Genomic DNA, 16,877 nt, shown 5'->3' on the forward strand with positions numbered 1-16,877 from the left:
GCTCTCCCGATTATCAGGAAGTCAGCAGGCTGTGTTAACTGTCTCCCGCCTCAGTAAACTTGTCTTTTCTTCACCTTGCTTTGAATCTGGAAAATTCTTCTTTCCCACCCACGGGCACAGACCACAACACCAACCATTTGTTGGCCAGTCAGCAGACACCTCCTGCTCTCATGCTGTTGTCCAGGTCCCAGTTATGGAGAGTGCAAATTTTCATTTCTGTCTCTAAGATACAAAACTAAGAAAAGAGAAGAGCTGGCAAGGCAGCAGGGGCTGGAGGCTGGGAGAAGAACTCTGCAGATAACATGGGGAGAAGCAGCGTTTTGGGGGGAGCTATGAGCCAAGCCAGGAATCAGCAGCAGAACAATGGTCTTGTCTCTCCAGCCACCCAGTTCTCCCTGGAGATGGAGACGCCTCAATTCTGGAAGAGAGGGCCAGAGGGGCGACTCCCGCTCTCCACAGCACAGCCCACCCCCTCTCCTCTTTAGAAACCCCCTGCTTGTGTCTCTGAATAATTCACGGGATCTTTTGTTCCCCCAAACCCTTCTCTCCATCCCATCTCTCCCGCCCTCCCTGGTCTTCCTTTTTTTCCGTGGGAAAGTTGCTTGAAGAGGTCATGGGCAGAGAGAGGAGGGGGAAGGGGCCAGTCGACGACAGAAGGTCGATGGCCATGGCAGACAAAGGGAATAAACACGCTAATTAAATGGCCAAGAAAGACTGGAGGAGAAGATGGTGGCGGGGGTGAAGGGTGGTGGTGAGGGTGGAAAGGAGAGGGCTGGACCACAGAGAGGGGGAGGGAGGGGCCTCCCTCGTCAGGGAAACAGAGTAGAGAGAAAAAACTACTTCTTTCTATAGCCCTTTTGAAACCGCACGGCCCAGACCTCCGCCCCGTTCAGTCACTGGGATTCTATTGGCAGGCAGAGGGACTAAAGCAGAGAACTAAAGAGCTGCCCCCCTCCCTCATTGAGATTTAAAGCGATCTGGGGTTCCTCTCTCTCAAGTATGGCAGGAGGTCACTTGGCTTTTGTCAAGGGCACCAGAAATGAAGTAGGGTGTTAGACTCTGCTCTGCCCTGACTCCAATGCAACAGCTACAGAGTTCATAGTCAATAGTTTACTGTTCATAATAAATAATAAATAATAATAATAATAACAACAATAATGATAATGAGAGCAGCTAATACTGACCAGATTCTTATTACGTGCCAAGCATGTGGTAAATCTACACTGAATTTTTCATTTCCTCCTCATGACAAATCCTAACAGCAAGGTACTACTACTATGCCCATTATACAGATAAGTAAACTGAGAATGCAAAACCTGCTCGAACTTACACAGCTAGAGACTTGGGTTCGAGCCCAGGCACTCAGGTTCCAGAGACGGTGTTCCAATATACTAAAACGTACCTGCCCCTGCCATGCCAATGGTCACTCTGGAATTCTGTCAGACCCCATCCTGCCCCCTGGCCTCCCCCAGCTCTGGGATACTGCTGTGTGCCAGGGTGGAGAAACTGAGCAGTGGCAATGCAGCCCTTCCCCTCTGCCAAATACTTCTACAGGCTCAGAGGAAGTCCTATGAAAATCCCAGGCACCTGACCAGCATCTGACCATTTGTAAAACTGCCTTCGAGGACAAAGAGAAGCTGGGCTTTAGCCCAAAGAGCAGCAGGCTAGGAGGCTAAAACCTGGGTTCCAGCCTCCACTCTCTAACACAAGAGCTGTGCGGCTGTCCTCAGGGGAGTTAATTCCAAGCTGCGTGACAATGGCATTACGGCATAAGGGGGTTAAAGCTGGTGAGTGCATCTAGTCAGCTGTTGAGGGCATCCTCTCCTTGGCAAGGATTTCCCATGGACTCTGTGGGGCAGGCAAGGCAAGCGTGCGGATCCCCTTCCACACAGGGAGAAGGTGGAACAGGGACCTTGCAAAGACTGCATGGCTCACCTGGAGGCAGAGGCAGGCCTAAAGGCCAGGCGTCGCAGGCGGCACTCTACCCTCCAGCATCTCTCCTCCCAGTGCTGAGCTGTGTGTGCAGAGACCTTCCTTCACACCCAGGTGTGCAATCTAACTCTACACCAGCCCCAGTGTCTGGGAGCTCTCAGGCCAGCCTCCTGGGAGACAGGGAAGCTTGGACAAGTATGAGAGGCCAATCTCACAAGTAATCAGGGGCTGGCAGGCAAAGGCTGCGGGTACTGCGTGGACCTGGGTCTCTCCCATTTCGCAATCAGGAAGACCCGGAGGGAACTCCTGCTGTGGTGCCACGGGATCGGCGGCACCTTAGGAGCTCTGGGACTCTTCGTTCCTGGCTGGGCACCACCGTGGGTTAGGGATCCGGAGTTGTGCCAGCTGTGGCTTAGGTAGAGACCGAGGCTTGGATCCGATCCCTGGCCCAGGAACTCCGTGTGTTGTGGTGTGGCCAAAAAAAACCCCACAGAAAAAACACAAAAAAACCAGAGGACCAAAAAAGCAGCAATAACAGAACCTACAATATCCCCATGTTGTCGCAGGAATGACTGAGACGATGCACAAAAAGTGCCTGGCATATAGTAAGGACTCAATATATAGGGGCTGTTATTCCAGTCTGGAGTCACCAGAAGAAAGAGACTAACTCTCACTTGGCACATACTGTCTGCTGGAACCCTGGTATGTGCTTGACAGGGAAGCAGCGTGGCGGTCAGAAAGTGTCTGGGCTCAGATTTCCTCGAGTGTGAATCCCGGTCTCTGCTGATGATTAAATATGTGCCCTCGAGCATGTGAAACTCTCATTTCTTTAAGGGTAAAATGGGATCAAAATTCTCACTTTAGAGACTTGTAAAGCTTAAATAAAGTGATAAAGCCCCCCAAACTAGACCGCCGTGGGAGTAATAGCTGCCTGCTATTACTTAGTATATGTAATTTCCTTTGATCCTCACCCCAACCCTAACATGAATATTAGGGCCGGATGAGAAAGGTAGGGCTCTAGGATGTTAGGGCTCTGCCCCCATCTGAGGGCTCCTAAGAGGCAAAGTCTGCACTAGAACCCAGGTCTGTTGGCCCCCAAAGGCCAAACCCTCCCTTAGCCACTGCACCACAGCCACCTTCCACCTGCAGCCAAGGGGTCTGAAGAGGGGAAGAGAAGCTTTAAGTCCTGGCAGACCCTCCTTTCTCTGACCCGGATCAGTCACGTCTGATGCCCATGATCAGTGGACATTCACAGGCAGCCGTGGAAGCACCTACCCAGAGGCGATCAGCACGCGGGACTGGGCGATGGCCAGTCGCTGCAGGTTGGTCCGATTCAAGGTTGCCAGGGCCACCCTTCCGGTCTTGCCGTTGGCTCCCGGGGGACTAACAGAAGAGCCTGCAGTCGCCCCTGCTGGCGCGCTGGAGGCTTGTCGCCGGATCGCCTGCGATGGGACTGTCTTTGCCGGGCCTCGAATGATGCCTGTGCTGTCCAGGGGCTTGGCCCCAGGGCCTGATGGCGCGGGCACCTTGACCGCTCCGGACGGGGGCACGTTCTTGCGCGCCACCGGGGGCAGATGGGGTCCAGCGCTCCCGTTGGCTACCGCCGCCTTGACGCTCATCACCAGGACGCACTGTGGGCAGGAGCAGGGCGGGGCCGGGGGGGCCGCAGCCGTGCCTGGGCTGATTGGCCAGGACTGGGCCTTTGGTAAGGTGCCAGTGACCATGGGGTAGATGAGATCAAGCCGCCGGCGGATGCGGCGCTGGCGCTGGGTCTGCCGGTTGATCTGGCCCATGGTGCTGAAGTCAATGACGTAGCTGAAGCCAATGGAAGTGAGGTCGATCCAGGGGTGCTGCTTTTCATAGGCGTGCTGGATGGTGATGCCCACTTCCATGTCGTAGGGCGTCCAAGAACCATTGTCGTTCTCCCACTCCCACACCACGCCCTTCCCGGGGGCCGAGGTCGGGTCGTAGTAGTTGCGTCGAACTGGGCGGAGGGTCCCTGCAGGAGTGGGACAGAAGAGAGGGTCAGGTTCAGCAAGGGATGAAACGGAACTGTTCTATTCATAGGCAAACATTAAATGGGTCCTACAGTGGTGCCTGCTTTGCCTGTTGAGGTGTCGCTTTGAATGAGGCTCATTTCTGCCAATGGAAAGTCTGCAATCACAGGAGGGGTGGAAGCAGATGAGTTACAAGGGGAAGGTTGTGGGAGACAGTGCAGGGTACCCGCAAGGACTTCCTGGTTTGGAATCGGGAGACCTTGCGTTGCAGCCAAATTTGTTCACTTAACACTCTCTGACCTTCCTTTCTCCCCTGAGAAACAAGATACTAACTCCTTGGCAGAGTTTTTGTGAAAATTAAATGTGACTCACCCACTCAACAAATTTGTTCTTCGTATATGCCAGGTCCTGGATTTCTCATGTGCCCTGTACTTTGCACTAAGGCATATAAAGCCCCTGACACATAGCAGATGCTCATAAGTATCAATTTCCCTCCTTCCTTGACTCTCTAAATGCCTTGGTCCTGAAGGGCTATGGAGGAAAAGAACACATCGTCGTGTAACCCTAGAGGACAGAGGAAGACGGCTCTCACCCAGGAAGGCTACCCAGGGGTGGTGGCCATGGAGCTGGCTGTCTTTTTACGGGTGTAGGAGGAAAAAAATTAAAGCTCAAGTTGAGTCGCTCATATTTCCCATCATTAAATCTTTTGTCAACAACAATAATAATGATCATAAGAATAACTTTCTATTTATCTAACATTTTTTCTCTCAAGAAGCAGCAACCCTCCTAGAGAGAAGGTAGTCACAATTTTTACAGGCTTATGGGGGAGGTGGGGGAGGGAAGAGTTCAGGGTTATTGCAGGGGCCACAGTAGAGCAGAAATGAAGCTGCAGGACTGGGAGGGAAAACGAAGCCTGTAATTGTTGTTTCTTTCTCCTCTAGCTACTGGAACCTTGAATTCAGAGCTGCGCCCAACCAGGGCTCATTTCATGGGTACTAACATCGAGGTTGAAGAGTCCAGCAGGGTGGGGAGGCTGGGGAGAGCTCCAAGGATGCAGGAATCTCTGCATCTGTCAGCTTAAGCTCTGTCCATCAAAGTGGTGGGAAAAGGATCCCCTTGGCTGGCCTCTGACCCACCCCCTCCTCCAACCCAGAGGGAGACACCAAGACCGAGGACAGAATCCCATTCAAGGGGGGAAGAAAAAAAGAACAATGACTATTCAGGCCTTTGCCAGGTCATCCCCCCGCCCCCCATCTCCAAGCCCCTTAATGACCCAAAACATCGACATTCAGAGGCAGGAGGGAGAAGCCAGAACAATCCCCCATTCAGCGCCAGGAGCTCTGCTGGAGGGCCTGGGGGGAAGCCAGAGAGGAATAAGAAGGGGGTGGGCAATAGGCCCCCAAGTTGCCTCCATTTCCTTCCTAAGAAGCCAGCTCACTGGGGAACAAAGAGCACAGCCTTTGGATCCACAGTGGAAGTTCGGTCCCTTCCAGCTGTGTGATGAAGCCTCAGTTTCCTCATCTGTCTGGGTCCTGGGTAGCTTCTTCAAAGGGTAGATTTGAAGAGTTAATGAAGGGATGAATATTAAGTGCTAATATAACACCGGTCACCTGGCAAGACCTCAATAAAAGTTGGTGATTGTTATTATAATTTATTTCCTATTTACTTTCTTTTTAGAGCTGCACCCATGGCATATGGAAGTTCCCAGGCTAGGGATCGAATGTGAGCTGCAGCTGCCAGCCACAGCCACAGCAATGCCAGATCCGAATACTGCAGTTCACAGCAACGCGGGATCCTTAACCCACTGAATGGGGCCAGGGATCGAAACTGCATCCTCATGGCTACTAGTCAGATTCTTAACCCACTGAGCCCACAACAGGAACTCCCTCCTATTTTTATGGCTAAGCAGGATGGAGATGTCACGGAAAAGTTTAGTCCCTGGGATACATTTTGTGTGTGTGTGTGTGTGAGAGAGAGAGAGAGAGGGAGAGACAGACAGACAAAGACACAGAAAGAGAGGAGGAGAAAGAGTGAGTTTATATACAACTCCTCTTTTGCACATCTTTGTTACCTAGAGAGTACCTTCATTTATTCCATTTCACGTGGCCTTCATGGCAATCGTATGAAGCAACTTTTAAAGATGAAGAAATTAAGTTTAGGGAACTTAAATGACCCTGTTTTATACTCTCTTCTGGCAATCAGGAACAATGCGCTTGACCAGTCCTCATAAATGTGCTTAAAAGGCATTCTTCACAATAGTGTCCTCAGGAGTTCCCGTCGTGGTGCAGTGGTTAACGAATCCGACTAGGAACCATGAGGTTGCGGGTTTGACCCCTGGCCTTGCTCAGTGGGTTATGACCATCCGGCGTTGCCGTGAGCTGTGGTGTAGGTCGCAGACGAGGCTTGGATCCCATGTTGCTGTGGCTCTAGCGTAGGCCGGTGGCTACAGCTCCGATTGGACCCCTAGCCTGGGAACCTCCATATGCCGAGGGAGCAGCCCAAGAAATAGCAAAAAAAAAAAGACAAAAAAAACCCAAAAAAACAAGACAATAGTGTCCTCAGTCTCAGGTACACGTGAGAGTAGCCCCCAAACTTCTGGTAACAATGCCCTGCCTCTAACACACCTTTCCAGGTTCACCCGCTTCTCTGCCCTGGACAGATGCCCCCTTTTCCCTTATGCATTCCCTCAAAGTTCCTTGACTCTCCCTGCCCCTACTCTTCACCAGGTCCTGGGCTAACAGAGCGCCCTTCTTTGCCATATTTTTTTCAGCCAGCTCACTAGGTCACGGAGTAGGATAGAGGAAAACAGGTCTTGGCTTTTCTAGCTATTTGGATGTTCCAGTTAAAACAAGGATAAAAGAAAATTAAAGGCTTTTTTCTTTTTTTGGCCACGCTCGCAGCGGACAGAAGTTCCTAGGCCGGATCCTTAACCACTAGACCGCCAGGGAACTCCCTGCCATTTTTTTCTACTGAAGTTTTCCTTATCATTCAGGTCCTAGGCCGTCTGCCATCCATCTCTTGAAATGTTCTCCCGGTCCAGGCCCCACCCTCAAGAACTCTGGGGTGCATATCTACACAGGCCTGATGGAGACCAGCATCTCGGCACTTTTCACAACAGTACCTTAAGTGGAGGCAGAGATACACCCTACAGCTCTTCTCCCTCTAGCGCCTAATACGGTGGCGGGCAAGTCATGAGGGCTCTGTAAACACTGAAGACCTCTGGCTATGCTAACATTTTCTCCCATATTGCTGAGTACACATGAGCTGCTAAGAGGAATGCAAATTCAGGTACTCCTCAAGCACCTCACAGCTGAAAACAAGGCGAGGGTGCGAATGCCCAGTTCTGAGGCTATGATGCCACAAGAAGCGCACCAACAAATGCAGTGTTCCCAGGAAATCTGACCACGTCCCCACCAGACTTAAATCCCTTCCATGACTTCCTTGTAGGTCAAGATCAAGCTCCTCTCCACCCACAACATCAGTGGCCTCCTCACACCCTAATACCCTCAGCCCACATTTCTGCCCCACCCCACCCCTCACCCCTGCTTCCTGCAGACTCTCTGCATAGCCTTTCCTCTCTGGGCCTCTTCACAAGGCTGGCTCCTCTCCCCTCCTCCTGGCTGCTCGTCCTTCAGATTTCAATTCATTTCCTCAAGGAAACCTCTCTGGGCTATCTGACCTGGTCGAATTCCAGCTTCTTCTTCTTCTTTTTTGTTAACAGCACTATCTTGATGAGGAATTACACATGTACTCGTGTGATTCATTTGATGAACGTCCATCTACCTCACCGAACTCCCAACCCCACCAGAGGAGTTTGCTCATGGCAGTCTCCCCCATGCCTGGCGTGTCCTAGGGGCTTAAGAAATAGCCACTGAATAAAGGAAGTACTGATGATTTGGAGAACATTTCAAGAATAGAACAAAGAACTCAACAGAGAGCACGGGGCTAGAGTAAGAAGGAGAATTGCAACAGGTGAAATTCTCAGCAAAAGGAATCTTGTGACTAGGTGGAGGCAGGGGGTCAGAGAACTCTGAGGGGGTGTGCAAGAATAAAAGGCCCGTCTGTTTGGCAGGAGTAGAGGGAAATACAGGCAGAGAGGAACATACACCTGAAAAGATGGGTGAGAGCCACAGGGCATAGATAGTCTGGAGTGCCAGGCTGCGAGGGGTCTTATTAACACACCAGTGAGGTTTGTGACACAGAGAAAGGACAAGACCAAAACTGCTCCAATAATTAGTTCCACGTGAGAAGTCACAGGGGTATTGGCAGCAAAAATGAAAAGCAGGTGATAGATCAGAGGGACCCTACAGAGAAGTAAAGGGTGGGACTTGACCATAAAGACCTGAATGCTTTCCAAGGGAGATTCTAGGGGTACAGGTCAGCAATACCCTTCAGAGCCAAGGGTCAGTGTCTCTGCGGGCTGGGCCTGGGAATCTGCATGTGAACCACCTCAGAGTGTTTATCATGTACCCTCAAGAATTTCAACTTCTACCTGCCTGGGCGTCCAAAAACAATGACAAAATGAGTCAGACTCTTGTCCCTTAGACCCGTAGGCAAATGGTAAAATGGCAATGCCATTTCATAAGTGGACGGGGGGTCAAAAGGAAGAAGCTGGTTTGGGGAGGGAAAGATACTGAGTTCAGTTCAGTCCTAGAGAGTTATTTTAAAAAGCAGAAGTCAGACCTCAGAATGAAAGTCATTTTAAAAAGCAGAAGGCAGAGCTCAGAATGAAAGAGCGATGGTGGGGTTACATCTGCTGACTGTGTCAGAGACCACTCTGTCTGGAATGGGCTAGTCCTGGACCTTTCTAAAATCAGAACCCTGGCGTTCCTGTCATGGCGCAGCGGAAATGCATCTGACTAGGAACAATGAGGTTGCAGGTTTGATCCCTGGCCTTGCTCAGTGGGTTAAGGATCTGGTGTTGCTGAGAGCTGTAGTGTAGGACGCAGATGTGGCTCAGATCGGCATTGCTGTGGCTGTGGCGTAGGCTGGAGGCTACAGCTCTGATTTGACCCCCTAGCCTGGGAACCTCCATGAGCCACAGGTGCAAAAAAAGAGACAAAAAAAAAAAAAAAAAAAAGAAAAGACTAAAATCAGGACCCTGACCCCCATGATCTGAAGAAATCCATTTGGTCCCAAGGCAGAGCGACTCAAGGACAAGGCCTCTAATGGGATAAGGATAAAAGATTTCATAGACTAAGAAGAAAGAAAGAGAAAAAAGTTTTTTCCTGGCAACTCAGACACCTATACCCCTAAGCAACCAAGTTGTTCCGGCTCTTGAAAAATAGGAAAGAACACCTTCCAGGCATGACACTAGGTCTCCCACGCATTTCACCCATGTCCACATAACACTGTGTTCCTATACTCAGGATTTCCCAGGCTCTCTCTTTTTTTTTTTTTTTTTTTTGGTTTTTAGGGCTGCACCTGCAGCATGTGAAAGTTCCCAGGCTAGGGGTTGAATCGGAGCTACAGCTGCCAGCCACAGCCATAGCCATGCCAGATCCACCAGGGCTCCTCACCCCCTCTAAGAATGTTCCATGAGTGCAAAGACTTGGGTGGTTTGTTATCACTGTATCCCACGGGCTTGGTACAATGCCTGCAGGAAGTAGGTGGTCTGTAATGTTTGCCAGATGAAGCAGAGCATGGCACCTGGTTTGGCATCTCAGCTCTGCCATTGACGAGCTGTAAAACTTTGAGTAACTTAATCTTTTCCAATTTGTTTCTTTTCCTATGAAATGAAAACAATGGGGTTCTTCATAAGATGACCAAGGATGAAACCAGATCTTATGAGCAATGTGCTTGGTGCCTCCCCAGCACTAGCCATCATGTGGTCATGACATAGGTTCCCACCCTTCCTGAGCTCACACAGGGCGGGGAGAATTGTGAGGGGGCCTAAAAAGCGGCCTCTGTCAAACCCTTTAATCATTCTCCATCTGACTTTCCTCATGGCGGTAGACATAAAAGGCAAACATTGCACAGAAAACCCTAAGCTGGAAAGAACCGTCCATCACAAAACAACACTCCGTCGCACTGTGTCACTTCTAATCAGCATCATCGCTGGCACAGGGTCCAAACGCATTCACCTGCCGATCTGCATGATGGAAGGAAAGGAGCTGGGAGGAACCTTAAGGCTGCTCTTCATTCTACAGAACGGAATGAGGCTTGAGCAGTCAAGGCACTTGCTCAAGGTCACAGAGTAAGCCAATAGGTCTGGAGGGAGTGCCTGAGTCATGTCTCCCACGGTCAGCCCAGATCTTCCTCCATCCGGCCACCAGACCTTGGAAATGTTAACAATGGGTGTGTTGGAGAATACAGGGAACAGTGACACTAAAATACACCGTTCCAGCCACTGCCCCACAAAATAAAACGGTCAGCCCAGTCAAGGTAAGTGCTCATGGGTGGAGCGCACCCGATCAAGGCTTTTGGAAGCAGCCAAGACACCATCACCTCTATCTTGCTCTGTCTCTTCTTGATTCTCTAGCCCTAAAGGCCTACAGGAGACCAGCGTAGAATGCAGATAAGCTTGGACTCCTGGATGTCTGGGGAAAGAGCAGGGCGCAGGGCAGAGGTGGGCAGAGGGTATCTGCAACCTCCTAGCCATCTCCCTGGAGACAGGCTGGATGGGGTCAGAGCCCAGAGGAGTGGAGAGTCTGAGGACTTACTTGGCAGCAAGGCAGGCAACTTCTGAAGAAAAACAAAGCTCCCATGTCAGGAAATGTCCCCACATAGAGGAGGCAACAACAAAAAAGTGAAGACTAGCCTCTGGGCAGGGGACTTCCAGCTCTCCTTTGTTGATGGGGAGGTTTCTGGTTCCCAGCATCAAACTGTGGCTTGGGGGACGGGGTAATTTAATTAGACATTGCCAGGGCTTGGCCGAGGTTGCCTGGGAGCCGGTGGCTTAAAGTTCCTACCCTGTCATGGCCTCATCAATGAGTTATATTCAGAGGAACTGTGTGTCTGTTAGCAGAAAAGAGAGAGGAGGGGGCTCCAAGCCCAGAAACCCAGAGATTCTATTCAACTTTGACAAGCTCCCTGATAGACCCAGCATTCCTGGGAATTCAGCCCAGTGCCTTCCGCACCCAGCACAGGGCCTGGCACTGAGGACGGAGGCGCTCAGTACACACTGGCCGACCAACCCTTAGAAATGAGTGGATGAAACCAAAGCAGTCGGAACTGCTAGCCTCAAAGACAGACAAGAATGTAAAACACAGGAGTTCCCATTGTGGCTCAGCAGGTTAAGAACCCAACTAGTATCCATGAGGATGTGGGTTTAATCCCTGGCCTCGATCGATCGGTGGGTTAAGTATCTGGCATTGCCCCGTGAGTTGTGGCCACAGATGCAGCTCAGATCCCACATTGCTGCAATTCGACCCCTCGCCTGGAAACTTCCATATGCCCTGGGTGTGGCCCTAGAAAGCAAACACACACACACACACACACACACACACACACACACACACACACACAAAGTAAAACATACACTGAGGCAGTTTAAAAAAAAAAAAAAAGATTCAGGGTCAGCTGAGGTCTAAGATCTGAGGAGCCTCAGCCTCCAACTTAACTGCAAACCACCAGGCAGTGGTCAGCCTGTCCTCAAGAAGAGGGGCCAGGCCTGGGGAAAAGTGCCCATCCTTCAACCCAGATTTCCCAGAACTTCACTTCTGTAGGAAAGGAAAGGCCCTTCAGGCCATGGCCCTTCCTAGGTATCAAGCCCATCTCAGACTTAATCCCTAAATAGTGATTAAACGTTCCCCCTTCCAGGAGCTCCTGCTGTGGCTCAGCTGGTTACGAACCCAACAAAGAATCCATAACAATGCGAGTTCGATTCTAGCCTTGCTCAATGGGTTAAGGATTTGATGTTGCAAACCGTGGAGTAGGTCAAAGGTATGGCTTCGATTTGACCCCTAGCCTTGGAAACTTCCATATGCCTCAGGTGCAGTCCTAAAAAGAAAAAAAAAAAAGCAAACAAACAAAAAATCACAAACCTTTCCCCTTCCCAAATGAAGGCAAGGCCTGGGACCTTTATGTCACCAAGGTGTCTCTCCATATGCTGCTGAGATTTAGTCTGAAATAGAAACGCTAATGCTCACCCTTTTTTTTTTTTTTTCCTGTGTAGGATTGGAATCCCCTGTCAACTGCCTTGACTGGAAGTGTCCCTCTGGTCCCAGCTGCAGGGCCAGACTCCCGCTCCCCCCGAGTTTGACGCCTCAATCCTCACCTCTTTGGACTTCTACCCAAAGTATAGTTGCATCCTCCCCCAACCCTCCCCGCCAGGCTTCATCCTTTCTCAGTCTCCCCACAGTCTTCCTTTTCCCTCCTCTCCCAGCCTCTCTCAGCCCCACCTCCCTCCCTTCCCCACCAAGGTTTGAGCCCCTCCAGATGCCAATGCTTCTGGAACCCTTTCCCCAGAAAGCTTTACTCAATCGGCCAGTGTCTGCAAAGTCCTTGGCAAAGAGGTTGTTGGGAGTTATGACTAAAGATGGAGACATGAGGGTGGAAAGATACCCCTTTCCCATGACAATCCTAATTAACACACAGGATGTGGGGGCTTTCCAAGGAGGCAGAGATGCCCTGCTCCAACAGCTGTTCTCTGACCCTCTGAGACTCTCCCAGTCATCCTCTCTGCTCCCTCCCCTCCACACCTGCCTCTCCAGGCTCCTCAGTGACACTCTAGGGAAAGCCAGCCAGAATTCCAGAAACAAACCGCCACTTCTGTGAAAAGACTACTGGAGAGATAGACTTGTCCCAGGTCAATTAAACCTGGGTACCAAGCAAAGCGATGCAGCTCCCCACACCCCTCCTCCTGCCAATGACCCACCGCCCCAACCTCCATCCTGCAGGCTCTCTTCCTTGTTCAGACCCAGAAAGGCTGACCAGCGGGGAAGTGGGATTTGTGGTGTCCACGGTGGCAACTTGATTCTCACCAAAAGATAGTTTACTGTTCCCCCAGAAGGGACCATTTCAGGAGGAAGCTTGGGGACAGTTTCTCCTTAGGAATCTACCACCTCCTCCTCCTCCACCATGGACAAAGGGAGCGGCTTCCCTGCCAGGCATTCCGGAGCTGTGTCCCTCCCCCTCCTCTCTCCATCTGCTCTGGCCTGTTGCTTCAGCGCTAGGAGTGCCCCACCAGAGGCACTCACCAATGCCACAGCTACCAGGGCGTTTCCTGCCCTGGAATCCCCTAACTCCATCTCCCCAGCCAAGAAGACTCTCCCCCCCCCCCCCGCCCCCGCCCCCCCCCCCAGCTGAAGGCCTCTAGGGAATCATCCCTTCTTCCTCCCCTCCCTCCTACCCCCGCCTTCCAGTTCCCACCTAGGATGCAGCAGTGAGAAGGCATCCCACACGGTAGGGGGTGGGGGGGGATGAAGAGGCAGTGAGGTGGGTTTCCAGGGGAACCCTCGGCAGGCCAACGGGTGCCTGAGGCAAAGCAGGGTCAGCCAACGTGATTAGTGGGGATGAGAGCAAGATGCCTTTCTTGGCGGCTGGGCTCGCTAGTGGGCTGGTGCGGGCCCCAGAATTTCTGCAAGAGAGGACTTCGGGCCACCAAGCGCTTTAAAGGCACCGTGAAAGGGGATTTCTTAGGGGCTAGGTTGAAGCTCGGTTTGCATAACCAAACCGCTGATACTATTTGCATGGATGTTTATTGCACGGAGTATCTTAAGAGGATCAAGGGGAGGAAAGCGCCCTCTCCACGACAACCTCTGGGCGACACGACTGTATGGAAGTGAGGGCCGGGGTGGGCCCCGGTGGGGCTTGAGAGGCGGGAGATCTCAGGGCAGGCAGGGGAGGTGGCGCGGGCGGGGCAGGGGCGGCCGGCTCACCGGTGTCCTGGCGAAACTGGTTCATGGACTGCAGGTCGATGATGTAGGGCGCGAGACGGCTGTCCACCTGGCCCAGCACCACGCTGCCCCCGGCGCGGGGGCCGGCGCGGACCACCGCCTCGATGTGGTGGCTCACGGCCGGGCTGTAGGGACGCCAGCGGCCGTGCTCGTTCAGCCATTCCCAGACCACCACGGCCGAGGCCAGGAGCATGGCGAGCCCGGGGCTGCGGCGGCGGCGGCGGCAGCGCTGCGCTGCCACCCTCCCAGGGCCGGCGCGCCCTCCCTCCTCCGCTTCCTCCTGCGCCGCCGCCTCCGGGCCTCGACCGCGCCCCCAGCCCCGCGCCCCGACACCCCAGGCAGCCTCAACTCCGGCCCATGGGCCGCTCCCCAGACGCGCATCCACCGGGGCCCGGAGACCGGGGCCGCCTGGCTCCGACCGCGCGCCGCCGCCGCCGCCGCCCCGGTCCGCTGCTGCTGCCGCTGCTCCGTGGGGTCTAGTCGCTTCATGCAAATGTCCGGCTCTCGGCAAATGGACCCCCGCCTTGCAAAACCACCTGGCAGGCGCGCAGCCGGAACCCAGGCGGCCGCAATCTGGAGCAGACCGCGAGGCGAGGATCTAGCCCTCGCACCAGTTGCGCCTTGGGCTCTGCAGTCGCCGGGGTGGGATCTCGTGGCGCGATCGCGCTTGGAATGGCACGCTGAGCCCTCCTCCCCTTCCCTCGTTCCCCTCCCTCCGCACCCTTTCGCTGCAAGTTCCGCTGTCGCCGCCTGGGCGAGAGCTCCCCCTCCCTGTGGCTCTGCTCAGCCTCTTCCAGAACGAATTGGCCCTCCCAAACTGGGCTCCACCGTAAAGCCGCGCCTGCGGGGTTTCCCCAATCCCTAGACGAGGAAAAGCGACCCAGCAGGACCAGGCCCCGGGACTCCAGTTGCGGCCGGGCGCAACTTTGCAGCCTCCCTCTCAGAAATGGAATTTCCCTTTTTCTTTTCTTTTTCTTTCTTTCTTTCTTTCTTTTTTTTTTCATGCACTGTGATCAGTGTCCGTACCGCTAGCTCCGAGACACGCAGTGTCTTGCACACTCACGCTCGCACACACGCGCGCCCACAGCCTGCACGCTCTCCCTGCTGTGGTTATTACCTCATCTTCGCGTCCTCAGCTGTCCGTCACGGATGCAGAGCCACGCCCCCTGACTACTCGAGCCGGTGCTTTCCCGCCCCCTGCTGGCCCAAAGTGACGCATGCCGGCCACTGGCCACACACTAGTTACTGCTCAAGTCAAGCCTCTCTGCTAATGGACACAGTCCAAACGGATGCAGCAATTTGAGAAATGATGGATTAACATCGTCTACGTAGAGAGCAAATGTGGTTTTTCTGACCTTCTTTCACGTTACTAGACATCAGGAAGATACATGCTAAATTGATTTATTTCACAGGGTTTCTATGACGGAAATAAGCTAGAGTTGGTTATTTTGATCATCAATAGTCAATGTGAAAAAAAAATCTAAAATGGGAGGCTTCTGACTAAAAAGGCAGATTGATATCAGGATTACATATTAATTTTTCCAGAAAATACACACTTTGATTTGCTAAAGTTGCAACCACATAAGGCAGTGAATCCATATGATCAAAATACAGGATAAGATAACAAAAAAATCAAAGTAGATTAAGTGCTAAGAACTGGGATTATGAAACTTCATAATATCATATGATCGTTTTTGCTTTGGAAGGTTTGCTTTCCTCTCTGTTTCTTACCTGCTCTTGAATAACACCTGTCTTTTCTCCCATAGCAAGTACTTTCCAAATCATATTCACCCCTCTACCCTTATTTCCCTCCTTACCAAGTTCTGAATACAATGCATACTCCTCTAACAGCTTCCAAAATCACCAGGCTTGAGGCTACCTCTGAACTTTGTTCTTCCTGGTCCCCTTGCTCAGAAACCTCCTCAGGGTATTTTCCGCAATCTCTAGTAAGCCTTTCTTCTAAGTCCAATATTAAAACATGGAATTTTAGGGTTTGAAAGACAAAAGAGAAAGTTAAGGATACCTCAACTAACCCTAACAGGAGCCATTGTTATTCTCATTCTATAAATGACAAGGCTTAGGGAATTTGAACAATTTGCCCCAGCTACCTGTTTAGCAGAGGGGAAACTTGTATTTAGAATTTAGTTGGGCAAAAATCCCAACTGAACTAAGACAAAAAAAGCCCCACCTTTTTCCATGACACCTGTTACGTGAGGGAGATAGTGCAATAGGAGGCAAGGTGTACGTCAACGTAAAAGTGCCTCAATGTGAAAGAAAGGAGTGAGAATGAGGAGAAAGTGTTCTGGAAGGACAAAAGTAGAATTAAAGAAAAGGTGATATAAATTTGTATTGCGCTACTTTTACTTCCCATCAGGAAACCAGGACTACGAAGTCCCTGGAAGCTTTTTTGTGGTCTGGGTAAGTACAGATCCAGAGACCATCAGTGACGATTTAAGGGGATGCTCGGAAATAGCAGGGAGAAAACAGCATCTGACCAGCTAAACCAGAAATTCCCAGGCAGTAAAAACCTAAAGCTGTTAAGAGAAGTACGTTCTATGAGTGCTCAAAAGGAATGTGTGTTCTGTTATTGGGTGGCATGTTCTCTAAGTTTTTATTAAATGCTATTGGTTGATGACTTTGTTGAGTTCTTCCTTTTTTTTTTTTTTTTTTTTTTTGTCTTTTTTTGCTATTTCTTGGGCCGCTCCCGTGGCATATGGAGGTTTCCAGACTAGGGGTTGAATTGGAGCTGCAGCCACCGGCCTACGCCAGAGCCACAGCAACGCTGGATCCAAGCCGCGTCTGCGATCTACACCACAGTTCACGACCCACTGAGCAAGGGTAGGGATCGAACCCACAACCTCATGGTTCCTAGTCGGATTCGTTAACCACTGCGCCACGATGCGAACTCCAGTTGAGTTCTTCCTTACCCAGGCTGATTGTTCTTTAAATTGTTGAGAGTCTCTAACTATAATTTTAGATTTGTCTATTTCTCCTTTTAGTTCTAACAGGTTTGCTTCACAAATTTTCCACTTTGTTGCTTGTGCTTGTACATTTAAGAATGCCATGTTTTCGGAGTTCCCGAAAAAACGATCTGGCGTTGCGGTGAGCT

General features: G+C 51.5%; 1 protein-coding gene across 3 annotated transcripts in view; it reads right to left on the bottom strand.

The window, feature by feature from the left end:
* Nucleotides 1–14,843, bottom strand: part of DTX4 (deltex E3 ubiquitin ligase 4) — a 39,942-nt gene extending 25,099 nt beyond the window's left edge. For 2 of the 3 annotated variants that reach the window (XM_003122698.4, XM_021082996.1), the window contains exons 1-2: nucleotides 13,751–14,061; nucleotides 3,208–3,931 (exon numbers count right to left, since the gene is read on the bottom strand). In XM_003122698.4, coding sequence (XP_003122746.1) covers nucleotides 3,208–3,931; nucleotides 13,751–13,961 — 935 coding nt within the window. In that variant the 5' untranslated portion in view covers nucleotides 13,962–14,061. Of the gene's footprint in view, nucleotides 1–3,207; nucleotides 3,932–13,750; nucleotides 14,062–14,794 lie in introns of those variants that run through there. The other variant, XM_013994298.2, reaches the window with a different exon arrangement.

Source organism: Sus scrofa, chromosome 2 (genome assembly GCF_000003025.6).
Source record: "Sus scrofa isolate TJ Tabasco breed Duroc chromosome 2, Sscrofa11.1, whole genome shotgun sequence".
NCBI lineage: Eukaryota > Metazoa > Chordata > Mammalia > Artiodactyla > Suidae > Sus > Sus scrofa.